Source organism: Oncorhynchus keta, chromosome 2 (genome assembly GCF_023373465.1).
Source record: "Oncorhynchus keta strain PuntledgeMale-10-30-2019 chromosome 2, Oket_V2, whole genome shotgun sequence".
Lineage (NCBI taxonomy): Eukaryota > Metazoa > Chordata > Actinopteri > Salmoniformes > Salmonidae > Oncorhynchus > Oncorhynchus keta.
Window position 1 is genome coordinate 119,495 of NC_068422.1, and position 21,831 is coordinate 141,325.

At 45.3% G+C, this 21,831-nt stretch overlaps 1 protein-coding gene across 3 annotated transcripts in view; it reads left to right on the forward strand.

Moving 5' to 3' along the window:
* LOC118372955 (proteasome activator complex subunit 4B-like) overlaps positions 1-21,831 on the forward strand; it is a 105,126-nt gene that overhangs the window by 53,664 nt on the left and 29,631 nt on the right. For all 3 annotated transcript variants that reach the window (XM_052470635.1, XM_052470627.1, XM_052470630.1), the window contains 11 exons: positions 3,572-3,726; positions 4,775-4,837; positions 5,371-5,466; positions 8,791-8,922; positions 9,999-10,208; positions 10,402-10,538; positions 10,772-10,825; positions 11,814-11,943; positions 12,350-12,431; positions 13,871-14,094; positions 14,416-14,541. In XM_052470635.1, coding sequence (XP_052326595.1) covers positions 3,572-3,726; positions 4,775-4,837; positions 5,371-5,466; positions 8,791-8,922; positions 9,999-10,208; positions 10,402-10,538; positions 10,772-10,825; positions 11,814-11,943; positions 12,350-12,431; positions 13,871-14,094; positions 14,416-14,541 — 1,409 coding nt within the window. The remainder of the gene's footprint in view (positions 1-3,571; positions 3,727-4,774; positions 4,838-5,370; positions 5,467-8,790; positions 8,923-9,998; positions 10,209-10,401; positions 10,539-10,771; positions 10,826-11,813; positions 11,944-12,349; positions 12,432-13,870; positions 14,095-14,415; positions 14,542-21,831) is intronic.

Genomic DNA, 21,831 nt, shown 5'->3' on the forward strand with positions numbered 1-21,831 from the left:
AAATAGTGTCTCCTCCCTCCCTCCTGTCTGTAACCACAACTCAACCCTAATAGTGTCTCCTCCCTCCTGTCTGTAACCACAACTCAACCCTAATAGTGTCTCCTCCCTCCTGTCTGTAACCACAACTCAACCCTAATAGTGTCTCCTCCCTCCCTCTCTCCTGTCTGTAACCACAACTCAACCCTAATAGTGTCTCCTCCCTCCCTCTCTCCTGTCTGTAACCACAACTCAACCCTAATAGTGTCTCCTCCCTCCCTCTCTCCTGTCTGTAACCACAACTCAACCCTAATAGTGTCCCCTCGCTCCCTCCTGTCTGTAACCACAACTCAACCCTAATAGTGTCCCCCCCTCCTGTCTGTAACCACAACTAAAGCGGTCCTGATGTAACTAACAGTGTAAAGTTGTCCAGGTGTAACTGACAGTGTAAAGCTGTCCAGGTGTAAAGCTGTCCAGGTGTAACTCACAGTGTAAAGCTGTCCAGGTGTAACTAACAGTGTAAAGCTGTCCAGGTGTAACTAACAGTGTAAAGCTGTCCAGGTGTAACTAACAGTGTAAAGCGGTCCAGGTGTAACTAACAGTGTAAAGCTGTCCAGGTGTAACTAACAGTGTAAAGCTGTCCAGCTGTAACTAACAGTGTAAAGCTGTCCAGGTGTAACTAACAGTGTAAAGCTGTCCAGGTGTAACTCACAGTGTAAAGCTGTCCAGGTGTAACTAACAGTGTAAAGCTGTCCAGGTGTAACTAACAGTGTAAAGCTGTCCAGGTGTAAAGCTGTCCAGGTGTAACTCACAGTGTAAAGCTGTCCAGGTGTAAAGCTGTCCAGGTGTAACTCACAGTCTAAAGCTGTCCAGGTGTAAAGCTGTCCAGGTGTAACTCACAGTCTAAAGCTGTCCAGGTGTAAAGCTGTCCAGGTGTAACTAACAGTGTAAAGCTGTCCAGGTGTAACTAACAGTGTAAAGCTGTCCAGGTGTAACTAACAGTGTAAAGATGTCCAGGTGTAACTCAGTGTAAAGCTGTCCAGGTGTAAAGCTGTCCAGGTGTAACTCAGTGTAAAGCTGTCCAGGTGTAAAGCTGTCCAGGTGTAACTCACAGTCTAAAGCTGTCCAGGTGTAAAGCTGTCCAGGTGTAACTCACAGTCTAAAGCTGTCCAGGTGTAAAGCTGTCCAGGTGTAACTAACAGTGTAAAGCTGTCCAGGTGTAACTAACAGTGTAAAGCTGTCCAGGTGTAACTAACAGTGTAAAGCTGTCCAGGTGTAACTCAGTGTAAAGCTGTCCAGGTGTAAAGCTGTCCAGGTGTAACTCACAGTCTAAAGCTGTCCAGGTGTAAAGCTGTCTAGGTGTAACTAACAGTGTTAAGCTGTCCAGGTGTAACTAACAGTGTAAAGCTGTCCAGGTGTAAAGCTGTCCAGGTGTAACTAACAGTGTAAAGCTGTCCAGGTGTAACTCACAGTCTAAAGCTGTCCAGGTGTAAAGCTGTCCAGGTGTAAAGCTCTCCAGGTGTAACTAACAGTGTAAAGCTGTCCAGGTGTAACTCACAGTCTAAAGCTGTCCAGGTGTAAAGCTGTCCAGGTGTAACTAACAGTGTAAAGCTGTCCAGGTGTAACTAACAGTGTAATGCTGTCCAGGTGTAACTAACAGTGTAAAGCTGTCCAGGTGTAACTAACAGTGTAAAGCTGTCCAGGTGTAACTCACAGTGTAAAGCTGTCCAGGTGTAACTAACAGTGTAAAGCTGTCCAGGTGTAACTAACAGTGTAATGCTGTCCAGGTGTAACTCACAGTGTAAAGCTGTCCAGGTGTAACTCACAGTGTAAAGCTGTCCAGGTGTAACTAACAGTGTAAAGCTGTCCAGGTGTAACTAACAGTGTAAAGCTGTCCAGGTGTAACTAACAGTGTAAAGCTGTCCAGGTGTAACTAACAGTGTAAAGCTGTCCAGGTGTAACTAACAGTGTAAAGCTGTCCAGGTGTAACTAACAGTGTAAAGCTGTCCAGGTGTAACTAACAGTGTAAAGCTGTCCAGGTGTAACTAACAGTGTAAAGCTGTCCAGGTGTAACTAACAGTGTAAAGCTGTCCAGGTGTAACTAACAGTGTAAAGCTGTCCAGGTGTAACTAACAGGGTAAAGCTGTCCAGGTGTAACTAACAGGGTAAAGCTGTCCAGGTGTAACTAACAGGGTAAAGCTGTCCAGGTGTAACTAACAGTGTAATACTGCCCAGGTGTAACTAACAGTGTAATACTGCCCAGGTGTAACTAACAGTGTAATACTGCCCAGGTGTAACTAACAGTGTAATACTGTCCAGGTGTAACTAACAGTGTAATACTGTCCAGGTGTAACTAACAGTGTAAAGCTGTCCAGGTGTAACTAACAGTGTAAAGCTGTCCAGGTGTAACTAACAGTGTAATACTGTCCAGGTGTAACTAACAGTGTAATACTGTCCAGGTGTAACTAACAGTGTAAAGCTGTCCAGGTGTAACTAACAGTGTAATACTGTCCAGGTGTAACTAACAGTGTAATGCTGTCCAGATGTAATGTTTTTTAAATTGTTTATGTCTTTGTTTCTTATCACTGTCTTCACATGAAGAGCTAATATGTGAAATGGGATGCAACCAGCAAAGTTACATCTATATGACGATGATACAGTCATATATTCATGTGTTCCTTCTCTGGTTCAGGCTGTTGAAGAGCTCCAGACTGCTTTTTAGTCACTGCAGGACTCCCTTTTATGGTCTCAAACTGATTTAGAATGTACAAAAAACTACATTCATCACCTTTACCAGAGCTTGAACTCAGCCAGAGAAGGTTAGCATTGTCACATCTGGTGAAAAAGTGTCATCTTACAAATTTGTCCTTTAAAATCCTTTAAAGTTCATGTGGATAATCTTGTGAGAAAGCTTACATTGAGATGGGGTTTTTATTTTCGTAATAAGGCTTGCTTCCCACTTATGACTAGAAAGAAGCTTGTTCAGGCCACTTTTCTCTAATTGAGTAAGGTGACTTGTTGTATATGTGTTCATCTACAAAGCCCTTTTGGGTAAACTCCCTCTTTGCTTCTGTAGTCTGGTCTCCTTCACCACCAGCAGTCACCATACCTGGTCTGCTAGGTGGTTGCCACTTAGTCTCCAGGACATTGACAGTATTATGCAAGACTGCCTTCTCTTCTTGTGCACCAGAGGCATGGAATAGTCTACAATCCATGCTTCATCTAGATATGTTAGTGCCAGTGAATGATTGTAAAATATTGATGGGAGACTCTGTTACGGAGGGGTGTAAAGGCTTTTTTTAGGCTGGATCATGTTGTGTTGTGTGTTTTAATTATGTAATGTATTGATTGTTTCTGCCTTCTTGGCCAGGTTTCCCTTGAAAAAGAGACTCTGGGTCTCAATGAGCTTTTCCTGGTTAAATATATATTTTTTAAATTAAGCAAAAGACGTCTAAAACCGCCCCCTAAAACCCAACCCTAAAACCCACCCCTAAAAAGCACCCCTAAAACCCACCCCTAAAACACACCCCTAAAACTGATATAGATAATTTCACTTCATGTCAACGTAACGGTTGGTTCTGTTTTATGTCCCCAGATCACATTCTGGAACACTCAGAGGACGACACCAAGTCTCTATTCTCCATCATCAAGATCATCAGTGACCTGCTACACTTCAAAGGCTCCCAAAAACACGAGTTTGACTCTCGCTGGAAGAGCTTCAACCTGGTCAAGAAGTCTATGGAGAACAGGGTGAGAGATATAACTAGAACGCCATACTGGAGCCGTGGTGGAACTTGTGTGATCCAATGACATATTTCTCTTCAATGAATGAATGCTGGTCATGTAAGGCACCAACAGACCTATCTAAAATATATTTGTAAGAGTTTAGTGTTGATTTCTGATCAGTACAAGGCCCTTGCCAAAAGTAGTGCATTACATAGGGAATAGGTCCCAGCCCTGGTCTAGACAGTAGTGCATTACATAGGGAATAGGTCCCAGCCCTGGTCTAGACAGTAGTTCATTACATAGGGAATAGGGCCCAGCCTTGGTCTAGACAGTAGTGCATTACATAGGGAATAGGTCCCAGCCCTGGTCTAGACAGTAGTTCATTACATAGGGAATAGGGCCCAGCCTTGGTCTAGACTGTAGTTCATTACACAGGGAATAGGTCCCAGCCTTGGTTTAGACAGTAGTGCATTACATAGGGAATAGGTCCCAGCTCTGGTCTAGACAGTAGTTCATTACATAGGGAATAGGGCCCAGCCTTGGTCTAGACAGTAGTTCATTACATAGGGAATAGGTCCCAGCCCTGGTCTAGACAGTAGTTCATTACATAGGGAATAGGGCCCAGCCTTGGTCGAGACAGTAGTTCATTACATAGGGAATAGGTCCCAGCCTTGGTCTAGACAGTAGTGCATTACATAGGGAATAGGTCCCAGCCTTGGTTTAGACAGTAGTTCATTACATAGGGAATAGGGCCCAGCCTTGGTCTAGACAGTAGTTCATTACATAGGGAATAGGGCCCAGCCTTGGTCTAGACAGTAGTGCATTACATAGGGAATAGGTCCCAGCCCTGGTCTAGACAGTAGTTCATTACATAGGGAATATGGCCCAGCCTTGGTCGAGACAGTAGTTCATTACATAGGGAATAGGGCCCAGCCTTGGTCTAGACAGTAGTTCATTACATAGGGAATAGGGCCCAGCCTTGGTCTAGACAGTAGTGCATTACATAGGGAATAGGGCCCAGCCTTGGTCTAGACAGTAGTTACTAATTTCTTTCCTCCTGTTCCACCTAAAGCTTCATGGCAGGAAGCAGCACATCAGAGCCCTACTGATCGACAGAGTTATGCTACAGCATGAGGTAGGACCTCTGTCGGTCTCTCTGGCGCTCTCTATCTCGCTCTCTGTCTCTCCCTGTCTCTATCTCGCTCTCTGTCTCTCTCTGTCTCTATCTCGCTCTCTGTCTCTCTCTGTCTCTATCTCTCTCTCTCGCTCTCTCTCGCTCTCTCGCTCTCTGGCGCTCTCGCTCTGTGTCTCTCTCGCTCTGTCTCTCTCGCTCTCTCTCGCTCTCTCTCGCTCTCTCTCTCTCGCTCTCTCTCGCTCTCTGTCTCGCTCTCTGGCGCTCTCGCTCTGTGTCTCTCTCGCTCTGTGTCTCTCGCTCTGTGTCTCTCGCTCTGTGTCTCTCGCTCTGTGTCTCTCGCTCTGTGTCTCTCTCGCTCTGTGTCTCTCTCGCTCTGTGTCTCTCTCGCTCTGTGTCTCTCTCGCTCTGTGTGTGTGTGTGTGCTATCCATTCTCAAGTGTCTGCTGCTGTCATGGAATAATCTGTCCGTGTTTCTATTACCCCTGGTAGTAACCCAGCTGCTGTTTAACTGTCATGTGTTTTGTGTTGTCCAGCTTCGTAAGCTAACAGTGGAGGGGTGTGAGTACAGGAGTATCCACCAGGAACTGATGAGGGATCTGCTGAGGCTATCCACCAGCACCTACAGTCAGGTTAGCCCAGTTCACTGTTTTCGAGTTCACTCCCACACACGTTTGTTTTAGCGTTCACTCCCCCACACGTTTGTTTTAGAGTTCACTCCCACACACGTTTGTTTTAGAGTTCACTCCCCCACACGTTTGTTTTAGAGTTCACTCCCCCACACGTTTGTTTTAGAGTTCACTCCCACACACGTTTGTTTTAGAGTTCACTCCCACACACGTTTGTTTTAGAGTTCACTCCCACACACGTTTGTTTTAGAGTTCACTCCCACACACGTTTGTTTTCGAGTTCACTCCCACACACATTTGTTTTTGCGTTCACTCCCCCACACGTTTGTTTTAGAGTTCACTCCCACACACGTTTGTTTTTGCGTTCACTCCCACACACGTTTGTTTTAGAGTTCACTCCCCCACACGTTTGTTTTAGAGTTCACTCCCACACACATTTGTTTTTGCGTTCACTCCCCCACACGTTTGTTTTAGAGTTCACTCCCCCACACGTTTGTTTTAGAGTTCACTCCCCCACACGTTTGTTTTAGAGTTCACTCCCACACACGTTTGTTTTAGAGTTCACTCCCACACACATTTGTTTTTGCGTTCACTCCCCCACACGTTTGTTTTAGAGTTCACTCCCCACACGTTTGTTTTAGAGTTCACTCCCACACACGTTTGTTTTTGCGTTCACTCCCACACACGTTTGTTTTAGAGTTCACTCCCCCACACGTTTGTTTTAGAGTTCACTCCCACACACATTTGTTTTTGCGTTCACTCCCCACACGTTTGTTTTAGAGTTCACTCCCCACACGTTTGTTTTAGAGTTCACTCCCCACACGTTTGTTTTGAGTTCACTCCCCCACACGTTTGTTTTAGAGTTCACTCCCCCACACGTTTGTTTTAGAGTTCACTCCCACACACGTTTGTTTTTGCGTTCACTCCCACACACATTTGTTTTTGCGTTCACTCCCACACACGTTTGTTTTCGAGTTCACTCCCCCACACGTTTGTTTTCGAGTTCACTCCCACACACGTTTGTTTTCGAGTTCACTCCCACACACGTTTGTTTTAGAGTTCAGGAAAATGGTGTCAGGAAAGTAACCTCACACTCAATGTCAACAAAAAAAAGGAGATGATCGTGGACTTCAGGAAACAGCAGAAGGAGCAGCCCCCTATCCACATTGATGGGACAGTAGTAGAGAGGGTGGAACGTTTTAAGTTCCTCGGCGTACACATCACGGACAAACTGAAATGGTCCACCCACACAGACAGCGTGATGAAGAAGGCGCAGCAGCGTCTCTTCAAGCTCAGGAGGCTGAAGAAATTTGGCTTGTCACCAAAAACACTCACAAACTTTTACAGATGCACAATCGAGAGCATCCTGTCGAGTAATGTAGGGTAAGTAAATATTATATAATATAAAGTGGCTAGTGATAAATTGATTACATACATTTTTCCATTATTAAAGTGCTGGAGTTGTGTCAGTATGTTGGCAGCAGCCACTCAATGTTAGTGGTGGCTGTTTAACAGCCTGATGGCCTTGAGACAGAAGCTGTTTTTCAGTCTCTCGGTCCCAGCTTTGATGCACCTGTACTGACCTCGCCTTCTGGATGATAGCGGGGTGAACAGGCAGTGGCTCGGGTGGTTGATGTCCTTGATGATCTTTATGGCCTTCCTGTAACATCGGGTGGTGTAGGTGTCCTGGAGGGCAGGTAGTTTGCCCCCGGTGATGCGTTGTGCAGACCTCACTACCCTCTGGAGAGCCTTACGGTTGAGGGCGGAGCAGTTGCCGTACCAGGCGGTGATACAGCCCGCCAGGATGCTCTCGATTGTGCATCTGTAGAAGTTTGTGAGTGCTTTTGGTGACAAGCCGAATTTCTTCAGCCTCCTGAGGTTGAAGAGGCGCTGCTGCGCCTTCTTTACGACGCTGTCAGTGTGAGTGGACCAATTCAGTTTGTCTGTGATGTGTATGCCGAGGAACTTAAAACTTGCTACCCTCTCCGCTACTGTTCCATCGATGTGGATAGGAGGGTGTTCCCTCTGCTGTTTCCTGAAGTCCACAATCATCTCCTTAGTTTTGTTGACGTTGAGTGTGAGGTTATTTTCCTGACACCACACTCCGAGGGCCCTCACCTCCTCCCTGTAGGCCGTCTTGTCGTTGTTGGAAATCAAGCCTACCACTGTTGTGTCGTCCGCAAACTTGATGATTGAGTTGGAGGCGTGCCTGGCCATGCAGTCGTGGGTGAACAGGGAGTACAGGAGAGGGCTCTCAGAATACCCAAAATACCTCCGTTTGTTGGTCACGTTATGTTGAGAAATCCACCGGACATTGCGGCCACGACAACGCTCCCCCAAAAAATCCAAATTATATCCATAATATCGACAGAAACATGGCAAATGTTTTTTTATAATCAATCCTCAAGGTGTTTTTCAAATATCTATTTGTTAATATATCAACCGGGACAATTGGCTTTTAAGTAGGAGCGAGAGGAAAAATGACTACCTTTATCTTTTACGCAAGAATCACTCTGAGAGCCCTCAGCTGGCCACTTACGCAATGTAGTCATTTACGCTCATTCTTCAACATAAAGGCGTGAAACTACGTTGCTGTAGACACCTTTTATGGAACACGTAGAAAAAGGAATCTGGTTGATATCCCTTTCAATGGCCAATAGGGGTGCATAGGAACACAACGGTTTCAAAACATAAGTCACTTCCTTATTGGATTTTCCTCAGGGTTTGGCCTGCAATATCAGTTCTGTTATACTCGCAGTCAATATTTTGACAGTTTTGGAAACTTTAGAGTGTTTTCTATCGTAAGCTGTCAAGTATATGCATATTCTAGCATCCGGTCCTGAGAAATAGGCGGTTTACTTTGGGAACGTTATTTTTCCAAAAATAAAAATAGTTCCCCCTAGTTTCAAGAGGTTAATAAAATAAAAAAAGCTCTAGAATAACGGCCTTTTGTGTTCTTTGTAATTGCATCTTGTTAGTGACTTTTACCATATGTTTAAATGGAATGCTGTCAAGAATGAAAGTATTCCATTGATTTTATAGGCCTGATTTGGTACAATTCTATAATTGCGATCAGACTCACAAACAGCGCATGCCACACGCTTCTGGTACTCTGAAAAGTGGGACAGGGCAGGTCTGTAAATGGCATATATAATATCATATATTGTACCTCAAAACATATTGGAGGAGAATTTTAAGTCTGAACAATGGCTTTTCTCTTTTGTTTTTTGAGGAAGTGGCGAGGATAGAGGATGCAAGGAATCAAGGAAAATGTATTGAGAAAGAAACACCATTTGAGTGTCTCTCCCCCCATGTGTGCTCCTCCAGGTGCGTAGCCGGGCTCAGAGTGTGCTGTTCACGGCTCTGGGAACCTATAACTTCTGCTGCAGGGACGTGATCCCCCGTGTGCTGGAGTTCCTGGAACCAGACCGCTCCGACGTCACACAGCAGCAGTTCAAAGTAGGACTGTCTCTGTCCTGTCTCTCTCTCTGTCCTGTTTCTCCAATACTCTTATTCTGTCCACATATACACACACACACACACATGGTCTAGGCTGGTTATTGCAAATTGATTGATCAATTAATTGATTCATTGTTGACCAATCGATTGATTGAGTCATTTATTGATCAATCAGCTGACTAAATTATTATTTGACTGACTGATTGAATGAATGTGAATGAAAATACTTATTTTCCACCATAATTTGCAAATAAATTCATTAAAAATCCTACAATGTGATTTTCTGGATTTTTTTTCTCATTTTGTCTGTCATAGTTGAAGTGTACGATGTGTATGATGAAAATTACAGGCCTCTCTCATCTTTTTAAGTGGTAAAACTTGCACAATTGGTGGCTGACTAAATACTTTTTTGCCCCACTGTAAATGGAGAAAATGTAAAATAACTGATCCCTCTTCTATTTCCCCATCCTTCATTGTCTTTATCCTTCCTCATCTCTCTCTCCGCTCTCCCTCCTCTCGCTCTCTCTCTCCTCTCGCTCTCTCTCTCCTCTCGCTCTCTCTCCTCTCGCTCTCTCTCTCCTCTCGCTCTCTCTCCTCTCGCTCTCTCTCCTCTCGCTCTCTCTCCTCTCGCTCTCTCTCTCCTCTCGCTCTCTCTCTCCTCTCGGTTGCTCTCTCTCCCCTTTCCGGGCGCTCTCTCTCCTCTCCGGGCGCTCTCTCTCTCTCCGGGCGCTCTCTCTCTCCTCTCCGGGCGCTCTCTCTCTCCTCTCGGGCACTCTCTCATCTCCGGGCGCTCTCTCTCTCCTCTTCGGGCGCTCTCTCTCTCTCCTCTTCGGGCGCTCTCTCTCTCCTCTTCGGGCGCTCTCTCTCTCCTATCCGGGCGCTCTCTCTCTCCTATCCGGGCGCGCTCTCCTCTCGCTCGCTCGCACTCTCTCTCTCCTCTCGCTTGCGCTCTCTCTCCTCTCCGCTCGCACTCTCTCTCCTCTCCGCTCGCGCTCTCTCGCGCTCTCTCTCCTCTCGCTTGCGATCTCTCTATTCTCGCGCTCTCTCTCTCTCTCTCTCTCTCTCTCTCTCTCTAGGGTGCCTTATACTGTCTCTTGGGGAACCACAGTGGGGTGTGCCTGGCCAACCTGCACGACTGGGACTGTATCACCCTGACCTGGCCTGCCATCGTCCGCTCAGGACTCAGCTCAGCTATGTCCCTGGAGAAGCCCTCCATCGTCCGCCTGTTCGACGACCTCGCTGACAAGATCCACCGCCAGTACGAGACCATCGGCATAGACTTTGCTGTAAGAGTCTCTTCCTGCCTTTCCATTGGTCAAAATTATCATTACAACCATCTGGGTTTTAATGACACCATGTCAACTTGATCTGATTGTAAGGTGAAAGTAATAACATCATGACATCATTACTGCAGCTCCAGACCTCGTCCTATATAACATGTGTAATAATATATGATTAAACCTCTTAACTGTAATGAAGATCCCATCAGAATGCCGTGCGGTGGCGGTGAAGCTCCAGACCTCTGGTGTTCCTCTGCCCCCGGAACCTGTCCCCTCAGACCAAGAAGAAGCAGAGGGCCTCAGGAAGCAGGAGGAGAAGAACTTAGACTCTGAACAGTGAGTACATATCTATTTTATCAGACAGCAAGAAGAGTGCTGGACACTGCTAATGAATAAACACTACAATACTGTTGTTGGACTGTGCACAAAATCATCAACTTGTATTTGTATTGGTGTATTATTACACTAGCAAAGGTCTACCAGTTCCCATTGTTAAACTAATCCCTCAGTTATGTCTACAGTATAATGTCCACACACTTTCCAAACTACTACTTTGCTGTCTCCCTCAGGAAATATGACAAGCTGGTTGGTGAACTTCTGGACCGCCTCAATGACAGAAACATGTAGGTTCACACCATCCCAATGACAGAAACATGTAGGTTAACATCATCCCAATGACAGAAACCTGTAGGTTAACATCATCCCAATGACAGAAACATGTAGGTTAACATCATCCCAATGACAGAAACATGTAGGTTAACATCATCCCAATGACAGAAACATGTAGGTTAACATCATCCCAATGACAGAAACATGTAGGTTAACATCATCCCAATGACAGAAACATGTAGGTTAACATCATCCCAATGACAGAAACATGTAGGTTAACATCATCCCAACGACAGAAACATGCAGGTTAACATCATCCCAATGACAGAAACATGTAGGTTAACATCATCCCAACGACAGAAACATGTAGGTTAACATCATCCCGATGACAGAAACAAGTAGGTTAACATCATCCCGATGACAGAAACGTGTAGGTTCACCTCGTCCCGATGACAGAAACGTGTAGGTTCACCTCGTCCCGATGACAGAAACGTGTAGGTTCACCTCGTCCCGATGACAGAAACGTGTAGGTTCACCTCGTCCCGATGACAGAAACGTGTAGGTTCACCTCGTCCCGATGACAGAAACGTGTAGGTTCACCTCGTCCCGATGACAGAAACGTGTAGGTTCACCTCGTCCCGATGACAGAAACGTGTAGGTTCACCTCGTCCCGATGACAGAAACGTGTAGGTTCACCTCGTCCCGATTACAGAAACGTGTAGGTTCACCTCGTCCCGATGACAGAAACGTGTAGGTTCACCTCGTCCCGATGACAGAAACGTGTAGGTTCACCTCGTCCCGATGACAGAAACGTGTAGGTTCACCTCGTCCCGATGACAGACGTTACAATAATATCCTGTTGGCTCTATTTCTTACATTTCTATCTTCAACATTTAAAATTCCACGAAATACCAAAATGTCTGTTTCTATTGGACGACTTCAGGCAGTACCTCTGTTTCAAAACGTTTTCCACCTCCTGAACACACCTGCTTTATGTTGCAGGCCCTGGAAGTTTGAGCACATTGCCATTGGCTTCATGTCTCTGTTACTGAGGGATGACCACCCCCTCCCCTCCCCCGCTGTCCTTTTCTTCGTCAAGAGCCTCAACCATGACTCCCTCCTGGTCCGCAAGGTGGGCACTGCCACAGCAACCACTCTGTCCGTACACACTCTGTCCGTACACACTCTGTCCGTACACACTCTGTCCGTACACACTCTGTCCGTACACACTGTGTCCGTACACACTGTGTCCGTACACACTGTGTCCGTACACACTCTGTCCGTACACACTGTGTCCATACACACTCTGTCCATACACGCATAGAATCACTCAGACACCCAGTCACGCGTTCAGTTTCAGTCACTACATTGAGATAAAGTAAAAGAGATCTCTTCAAGATGGCAGCAGTCAACGTTTCACACACAAATACACTTATCTTCATACATGTATATTCTCACCTCTGCTGAGGACTTTAATCATTATGGTATTTCATTGTAAGATAGAAACATCTTTATACATGTATTTATTTCCCCACTAGGTGGGGATATCAGCTGTTGCAGGGATCATGAAGCAACTCAAGAGGCCACACAGAAAAGTACCAGTCAGCCCCAACACGCTCTGTAAGTAACCTGCACTTTGTCTCCTCACCAGTCCTTTTACCTGGGTTTAAATAATATTTATTTTGAGCTGCGGTTGATTGGGTTTGCTCTGGCGCTGTGGAACCAAAGGAATAGTCCCAAAATTGCAAACCCTGTCCACCTGGAACTCCAGGCAGGCTGAATCAAAGCATTGGAAAGAAAACAAATACTATTTGACCCCAGGTCAGATTTATAACAGGAGAGTTCGCACAAGGTGCTTAAAGTACTTGAATTTGGCACTCTGAAATTCAAGTACCGGAATACCTTGATAATCAGACCTTTTGTTGGTACTTGAAAAGTACTTGAGTTAAAATGAGGTGAGAACAGATCATTTTCAAATATATTTATGAAAAATATTAGAAAAATGTATTGGTCTTGCAAATGAATTTCCAGGCAGACTAGTGAGTTGTATTTCCCCACGTGTTTAGCTCTGTTTGCCAGGCGGGCTCGCTCATTACACCCACAATGCCACTCAGCCAGGCCAAACGGCACATCCACAGCTGAAATGGACAATGTAGATTCAATTCTGCCTTGAACAATTCTGGAATCTTTTATTTCAGCTCATTGGACCAACACTTTACATGTTGTGTTGATAATTCTGTTCAGTGTAGTTTACTCACCACTACATCACTGGACGCCTCCAACCCACTCCTTGTAAAGTGCAAAAAATGAGTCAAAGTTTGTCATTGGGTGAATAAGCCCTGAAGAGCCACATGAAGGGGGAATGACAACGCTGCATTCTGCGCTAGTGCCTGTTCTACATTGTGACTTTTTCTGCAACAACCTCCAGAGCTTCACGGGGAGCCCGTGATTTTCTGCTTTATCAAGTGGCAGCCGTGCTCCTGCCATTCTGGTTGTCATTCATGTGCCGTTTTCTTCACACAGCCCACCTGCTCTTCTCCTGACCGGCAACACTAAAGCTGCCAGTCTAAAGCACAGTCATTAAGCTGGAATTGTGTAGTAATGTGAATAGGAAATGTGTGTTCACCAGTAGGTATATCACAAAACTCTGCTCATCAATACTTAAATTACATCGTCATTAGTGCTGACTTACAACTCATGTATGTAGTAAGTAACTGAAACAACGTATTATTGCATAGAACTTGTTCGGTAGTTATGAGGTTGTAGCGATATACTGCCATCTGGTGGTGACTAGAAACAATCACATAATATTCATGACTACAAATTGATGATCCTAAAGATAAATGTTAGTGCTTGAAAAAGTACTTAAGTCCTTGAATTTAACTTGCCACTGCCTGTGAGAACCCTGTAACATATACATGCAGCTTATCTCACCACCTCTCTCTCTCTACCAAGTGGTCTGATTGCAGGGGACAGGCCTTATAACCAGTGGCTCCAGTATAACAGTAACCTCATGGTCATCTCTCTTCCCTCCTTCTTCCTCCTCTTCCCTCTACCAGGTGGTATGAAAGAGCTGGCTGGTTTGATAGCAGGGGACAGGCCTGATAACCAGTGGCTCCAGTATAACAGTAGCAGTCTGCCTCGTACCCAGCAGGACTGGGAGGGCTGTACGTTTGTAGAGAAGACCCACTGGGGATACTACAGCTGGCCACAGAAACTCATGATGTACGCTCCTTCTGAGGAGCAGCCCAAACAAGGACTGACCAGGGAGGAGATGACAGAGGTGAGGAGATGACACACACACACACAATGGCCACAGTCCGGTGCTCTACCCTTGTTCCCGAAGTGTGCACTCCTACACTCCCCCCTCATGGATGTAAAATTAATTTATTAGTGTAAGGAATATGGTGGAAACTCCCTCCAGCCATGCATGCTTCCAATGCTTTTGAAATGCATGAGTGGGAGTGACAACGGCACACTTCTGGCTGAAGGGTAGAGAATCAGAATGCTTTCTCTCACTCTTGGAAAATGTATGTAACATCCTCTGCTGTAAAAGGTGATATCTCATGTCCACTGTTATAACTGTTTTGTTTCTTCCCTCCAGCGAGAGCAGATCATCTACGACCACTTCTCAGATCCAGGATTCATCAACCAGCTGATTGAGTTCCTCTCTCTGGAGGACCGTAAGGGCAAGGACAAGTTCAGTCCCCGCAGGTTCTGCCTTTTCAAGGTGAGGGAGACACAGATCAGGATTTAACACTCACCCAATCTCAAAGGTCTTTCCTGAACCCTTATTAATACCTTGATTCCTCTCTTCAAATGGTCTCCTTGCTTCCCTCTGACTTTTTCAAATGTAGACTGGGTGAGCATGACAGATAGAAGCTACGTAAACGAGGGAAGACTTCTGAGGATGAACCTAGACAGTTTTTGTAGGCTAAGAATATGGTTGGAATGGTGCTGCAATGGACAGCTGTCGCTTTACAGGCTCCTGACCAAGTCTGCTATTTTGGGTGTTTCTCTTTTTTTCACTGATCTTAACTTTATTTATGCATAATGTTTCTTCCATCATTTCCTGTGACCAAAAATAACTTCTGGACATCAGAACAGCGATCAATAACCTCAATTTTGATCATATTTCTACTTCAACGAGTCGGTGGCGCAGGACCACCGACTCTCAGAAGAGAAAGAGATGGCGTGAGAGAGGCCGACCTGTGGGGGCACCCTGACGAAACTACTTCGGCGACTATATAAACCGCCTATACGCTCAGTTCTATTGGCGAATGTACAATCACCTGAGAACAGACTGGACAAGCGCCATTCGAGACTATCCTATCAACGGGACCTGAAGAACTGTAATGTCCTATGTTTCTCGGCGTCGTGGCTGAACAAGGACAGGGATAATAATATACATCTAGCTGTATTTTATGTATCTGACATAACGGGGGGAGGTGTGTGTCTCATGGTTAACAACAGCTGGTGCGCGATCTCTAATATTAAGGAAGTCTCGAGGTTCTGCTCGCTTGAATTCCTTAATACCTTAGATGTAGACCATAGTTTTACCAAAATAGTTTTTATAAATGTTTTGTAGCTGTCTATTTACCACAACAAACCAAGACTACACTCAATGAACTGTATAAGACCACAAGCAAACAAGAAAATGTTCATCTAGAGGTGGCGCTCTGATTGGCCTGTGATTTTAATGTAGGCAAACTGAACTCCGTCTTACCTCATTTCTACCAGCATGTCACTTGTGCAACTCGACGAAAATAAACTCTATATCACCTTTACTCCACACACAGAAATTCATACAAAGCTCTCCCTCGCCCTCCAGTTGGTTAATCCGACCACAACTCTATCCTCCTGATTCCTGCTTACAAGCAAAAACTCAAACAGGAAGTACCAGTGACGCGCCCAATACGGAAGTGGTCTGATGAAGCGGATGCTTAGCTACAGGACTGTTTTGCTACCATAGACTGGAATATGTTCCGTTATTCATCCGATGACATTGAGGAGTTTACCACATCAGTCACCAGCTTTATTAATAAGTGCATCTATGACATCGTCCCCACAGTGAACGTACATCCATATCCCAACCAGAAGCCATGGATAACAGGCAATATCCGCACTGAGCGAAAGGCTAGAGCCGGGCGCTTTCAAGAAGTGGGACACTTATCCGGAAGCTTATGAGAACTCCCTCCAATGACTTCTGACGAGTCATCAAACAGGCAAAGCATCCCCACTGCCCTCTCCCACCTGGACAACAGGAACATGCTGTGATTATGCTGTTCATTGACTACAGCTCAGCGTTCAACAACGTAGTACCCTCAAGCTCATCACTAAGCTAAGGACCCTGGGACTGAACACCTTCTACAACTGGATCTGATGAGACAGCCTATAAGTAGGACGGCAGAGAACTGGAAGTGTGGTGCCAGGACAACAACCTCTCCTCAACGTCAGCAAGACAAACAGGCTCCACACCAACCAACACTGAAAAGGTTTGGCTTGGGTCCTCCCGGACCTCTATACCAGGCGGTGTTAGAGGAAGGCCCAAAGAATTGTCAGACACCCAAGTCATAGACTGTTTTTTCTGCTACCGCATGGCAAACTGTACAGATGCACCAAGCCTGGAACCAACAAGACCCTGAACAGCTTCTACCCCCAAGCACCAGTTAGCCTTGAGCTATGCCCATATACCAGCTAATTCTAGGGCTACAATACCTCTTGCCAATTGGTCTGGACCCTTTGTTGTCGACGCGGAGACCCGCCGATCTATCACGACTGGTCTGCCGAAGTGGTTGCACCGGGCTTTTCCATTGCGATGTTGCCGAAGACCCATCTTCTTCCCCCGGCCTGCTAGCATTCTAAGCACTGTCTCCCCCACTCGCCTAGCGTAGTACTGACTACTGAATGGCTCTGTGACTCGCCTACTGCTGTTCTTTAGACCCTATGATCACTCGGCTACACAGCTGATGCCCCCGGAACTGTTTCAATAACACGGTACCTCATTTTGTTTATCTGTCGGCCCCAGCCTCAAACTCCGGTCCTGTATGTACCTAACTGACCCGCTCCGCCCATTCATCGCCATTTACCCGTTGTTGTCTTAGCTCTCACGATCAACACTGGCGACTGCATTATGTCTCTCTCTGTCAATATGCCTTGTCTCGGCTAATCCTTATTGTTTGATTTCACTGTAGAGCCTTCAGTCCCGCTTACCTTGCCTTAGCTTTTTGTACCACCCTCCACACATGTGGAGACGAAACCTCTCTCATCGTCACTCAACGCTTAGGTTTACCTCCACTTTACCCACATCCTACCGTACCCTTGTCTGTACATTATGCCTTGAATCTATTCTACCACGCCCAGAAATCTGCTCCTTTTATTCTCTGTTCCCAACATACTCGACAACCAGTTCTTATAGCCATACCCTTATCCTACTCCTTCTCTGTTCCTCTGGTGATGTAGAGGTTAACCCAGGCACTGTAGATCCCAGTACCACACCTATTCCCCAGGCGCTATCATTTGTTGACTTCTGTAACCGTAAAAGCTTTGGTTTCATGCAACATCAGAAGCCTCCTCCCTAAGTTTGTTTGCACACTCCGCCAACTCTGATGTCCAAGCCGTGTCTGAATCGTGGCTTAAGAAGGCCACAAAAAAACAAAACATGTTCATCCCCAACTACAATATTTTCCGCCAAGATAGAACTGCCGCGGGGGCGGGGTTGCAATCTACTGCAGAGACAGCCTGCAGAGTTCTGTCATGCTATCCAGGTCTGTGCCCAAACAGTTTGAGCTTCTACTTCTAAAAATGCACATTTCCAGAAATAAGTCTCTCACTGTTACCGCTTGCTGTAGACCCCCGTCAGCCTCCAGTTGTGCCCTGGACTCCATATGCAAATTGATTGCCCCTCATTTATCTTCAGAGTTCGTACTGTTAGGTGACCTAAACTGGGATATTCTTAACACCCAGGCCGCCCTACAATCTAAACTAGATACCCTCAATCTCACACAAATTATCAAGGAACCTACCAGGTACAACCCCAAATCCGTAAACACGAGGCACCCTCATATATATCATCCTGATCAACCTGCCCTCTAAATACACCTCTGCTGTCTTCAACCAGGATCTCAGCGATCACTGCCTCATTGCCTGCGTCCGTAATGGGTCCGCTGTCAAACGACCACCCCTCATCACTGTCAAACGCTCCCTAAAACACTTCGGGTAGCAGGCCTTTTTAATCGACCTGGCCCAGGTATCCTGGAAGGATACTGACCTCATACTGTCAGTAGAGGATGCCTGGTTATTCTTTAAATGTGATTTCCTCACCATCTTAACCTGTCTAGGACAGAAACGGAACCCCTCGCCAACAGCCAATGAAATTACAGGGCGCCAAATACAAATCAACAGAAATCTCATAAATTAAATTTCACCATTTTAAAGATCAAATTCTCGTTAATCCAGCCACAGTGTCTTGATTTAAAAAAATGCTTTACAGCGAAAGCTCCACAAACTATTATGTTAGGTCACCACCAAGCCGCAGAAAAACCCAGCCATTTTTCCAGCCAAAGAGAGGAGTCACAAAAAGCACAAATAGAGATAAAATGAATCACTAACCTTTGATGATCTTCATCAGATGGCACTCATAGGACTTCATGTTACACAATACATGTATGTTTTGTTCGATAAAGTGCATATTTAAATCCAAAAATCGTATTTTGCATTGGTATGTTATGTTCAGTAGTTCAGAAACATGCTATGATTTTTCAGAGAGCCACATGAATTCACAGAAATACTCATTATAAATGTCGATGAAAATTCAAGTTTTATGCATGGAACTTTAGATACACTTCTCCTTAAATTTGGGATAGGGGGCAGCATTTTCACTTTTGGATGAATAGCGTGCCCAGAGTAAACGGCCTCTTACTCAGTCCCAGATGCTAATAAATTAATATCATTATTAGTATTGAATAGAAGACTCTGAAGTTTCTAAAACTTTTTGAATGATGTCTGTGACTATAACAGAACTCATATGGCAGGCAAAAACCTGAGAAAAAATCCAACCAGGGAGTGGGAAATCTGAGGTTTGTCGTTTTTTAACTCGGCCCCTATCGAATTCACAGTGGGACATGGGTTATTTTGCACTTCCTAAGGCTTCCACTAGATGTCAACTGTCTTTAGAACATTTCAGGCTTCTACTGTGAAGTGGGAACGAATGAGAGCTGTTTGACTAAGGGGTCTGGCAGCAGCCTCGTTTTCAGTCACGCGCATTTCACATGAGAGGTATCTCTTGTTCCATTGCTTTTCTACAGACAATGGAATTCTCCGGTTGGAACATTATTGAACATTTATGATAAAAACATCCTAAAGATTGATTCTATACTTAGTTTGACAAGTTTCTTCGACCTGTAATATAACTTTTTGAACTTTTAGTCCGACTGGACCTGAACGCGCTTTTGGATTTGTTTACCAAACACCCTAACAAAATAACCTATATAGACATAAATTATGGACATTATCGAACAAAACAAACATTTATTGTGGAACTGCGAGTGCATTCTGATGAAGATCATCAAAGGTAAGTGAATATTTATAATGCTATTTATGACTAATGTTTACTGAGCAACATGGCGGATATTTCTATTGGCTAGTTTGGGCTCTGAGCGCCATTTTTTTTTTAAATCTGACACAGCGGTTGCATTAAACAAGCATGCCCCGTTCAAAAAATCTAAGAGCAGATATAGCCCTTGGTTCACTCCAGGCTTGACTGCCCTTGACCAGCACAAAAACATCCTGTGGTGTACTGCATTAGCATCGAATAGCCCCCGTGATATGCAACTTTTCAGAGAAGTTACGAACCAATATACACATGCAGTTGGAAAACAAAGGTTAGCTTTTTCAAAGATAAATGTGCATCCTGTAGCATGAATTCCCAAACGTTCTGGGACACTGTAAAATCCATGTAGAATAAGAGCACCTCTTCCCAGCTGCCCACTGCACCGAGGCTAGGAAATACTGTCACCACTGATAAATCCACGATAATCAAGAATTTCAATAATTATTTTTCTACGGCTGGCCTTGCTTTCCACCTGGCTACCCCGACCACGGCCAACAGCTCTGCACCCCCCGCAGCAACTTGCCCAAGCCCCCCCGCTTCTGCTTCACCCAAGTCCAGATAGCTGATCGTCTGAAAGAGCTGCAAAATCTGGACCCCTACAAATCAGCCGGGCTAGACAATCTGTACCCTCTCTTTCTAAAAGTATCTGCCACAATTGTTGCAAACCCTATTACTAGCCTGTTCAACCTCTTTCAAATCGTCTGTGTTCCCTAAAGATTGGAAAGTTGCCGCGGTCATCCCCCTCTTCAAATGGGGAGACACTCCAGACACAAATTATTACAGACCTATATCCATTACATTTACATTACATTTAAGTCATTTAGCAGACGCTCTTATCCAGAGCGACTTACAAATTGGTGCATTCACCTTATGACATCCAGTGGAACAGCCACTTTACAATAGTGCATCTAAATCTTTTAGGGGGGTGAGAAGGATTACTTATCCTATCCTAGGTATTCCTTAAAGAGGTGGGGTTTCAGGTGTCTCCGGAAGGTGGTGATTGCCTACGTTAGGACGACGAAATACGAAGTTGCAATAGAAGTGCTGACTGTTTCACTTTGTTGTCCTCTTTCTTTTCCTTTATCTTCTGTCCTTCTTTTGTCCTTATTTTGTCTTCCTTTCTTCTGTTAACATAATATCCATCCTGCCCTGCCTTTCTAAAGTCTTCGAAAGCCAAGTTAATAAACAGATCACCGACCATTTTGAATCCCACCGTACCTTTTCCGCTATGTAATCTGGTTTCCGAGTTGGCCATGGGTGCACCTCAGCCACGCCCAAGGTCCTAAACAATATCATAACTGCCATGGATAAAATACAGTACTGTGCAGCTGTCTTCATCGACCTGGCCAAGGCTTTCGACTCTGTCAATCACCACATTCTTATTCTCAAGTGACTGCCTCACCAACTACTTGTCAGAGTTAAGTGTGTCAAATCAGAGGGCCTGTTGTCTGGACCTCTGGCAGCCTCTATGGGGGTGCCACAGGGTTCAATTCTCTGGCCGACTTTTTCTATGTATATATCAATGATGTCGCTGTTGCTGCTGGTGATTCTCTGATCCACCTTTATGCAGACGACACCATTCTGTATACTTCTGGCCCTTCTTTGGAAACTGTGTTAACAAACCTCCAGATGAGATTCAACGCCATACAACACTCCTTCCGTGGCCTCCAACTGCTCTTAAATGCTAGTAAAACTAAATGCATGCTCTTCAACTGATCGCTGCCCGCACCTGCCCGCCCGTCCAGCATCACTCCTCTGGACGGCTCTGACTTAGAATATGTGGACAACTACAAATACCTTGGTGTCTGGTTAGACTATAAACTTTCCTTCCAGACTCACATTAAGCATCTCCAATCCAAAACTCAATCTAGAATCAGCTTCCTATTTTGCTACAAAGCCTCCTTCACTCATGCTGCCAAACATACCCCCGTAAAACTGACTATCCTGCCGATCCTTGACTTCGGCGATGTCATTTACACAATAGACTCAAACACTCTACTCAGCAAATTGGATGCAGTCTATCACAGTGCCATCCGTTTTGTCACCAAAGCCCCATATACTACCCCCCACGTGACCTGTATGCTCTCGTTGGCTGGCCCTCGCTTCATATTCATCGCCAAACCCACTGGCTCCAGGTCATATATAAATAAGTCTTTCCTAGGTAAAGCCCCACCTTATCTCAGTTCACTGGTCACCAGAGCAAGACCCACCCGTGGCGCAGGTATGTTTCGCTGGTCATCCCCAAAGCCAACTCCTCTTTTGGCCGCCTTTCCTTTCAATTCTCTGACTGGAACGAATTGCAAGAATCACTGAAGCTGGAGTCTTGTATCTCCCTCACAAACTTTAAGCATCAGCTGTCAGAGCAGCTTACCGATCACTGTACCAGTACACAGCCCATCTGTAAATAGC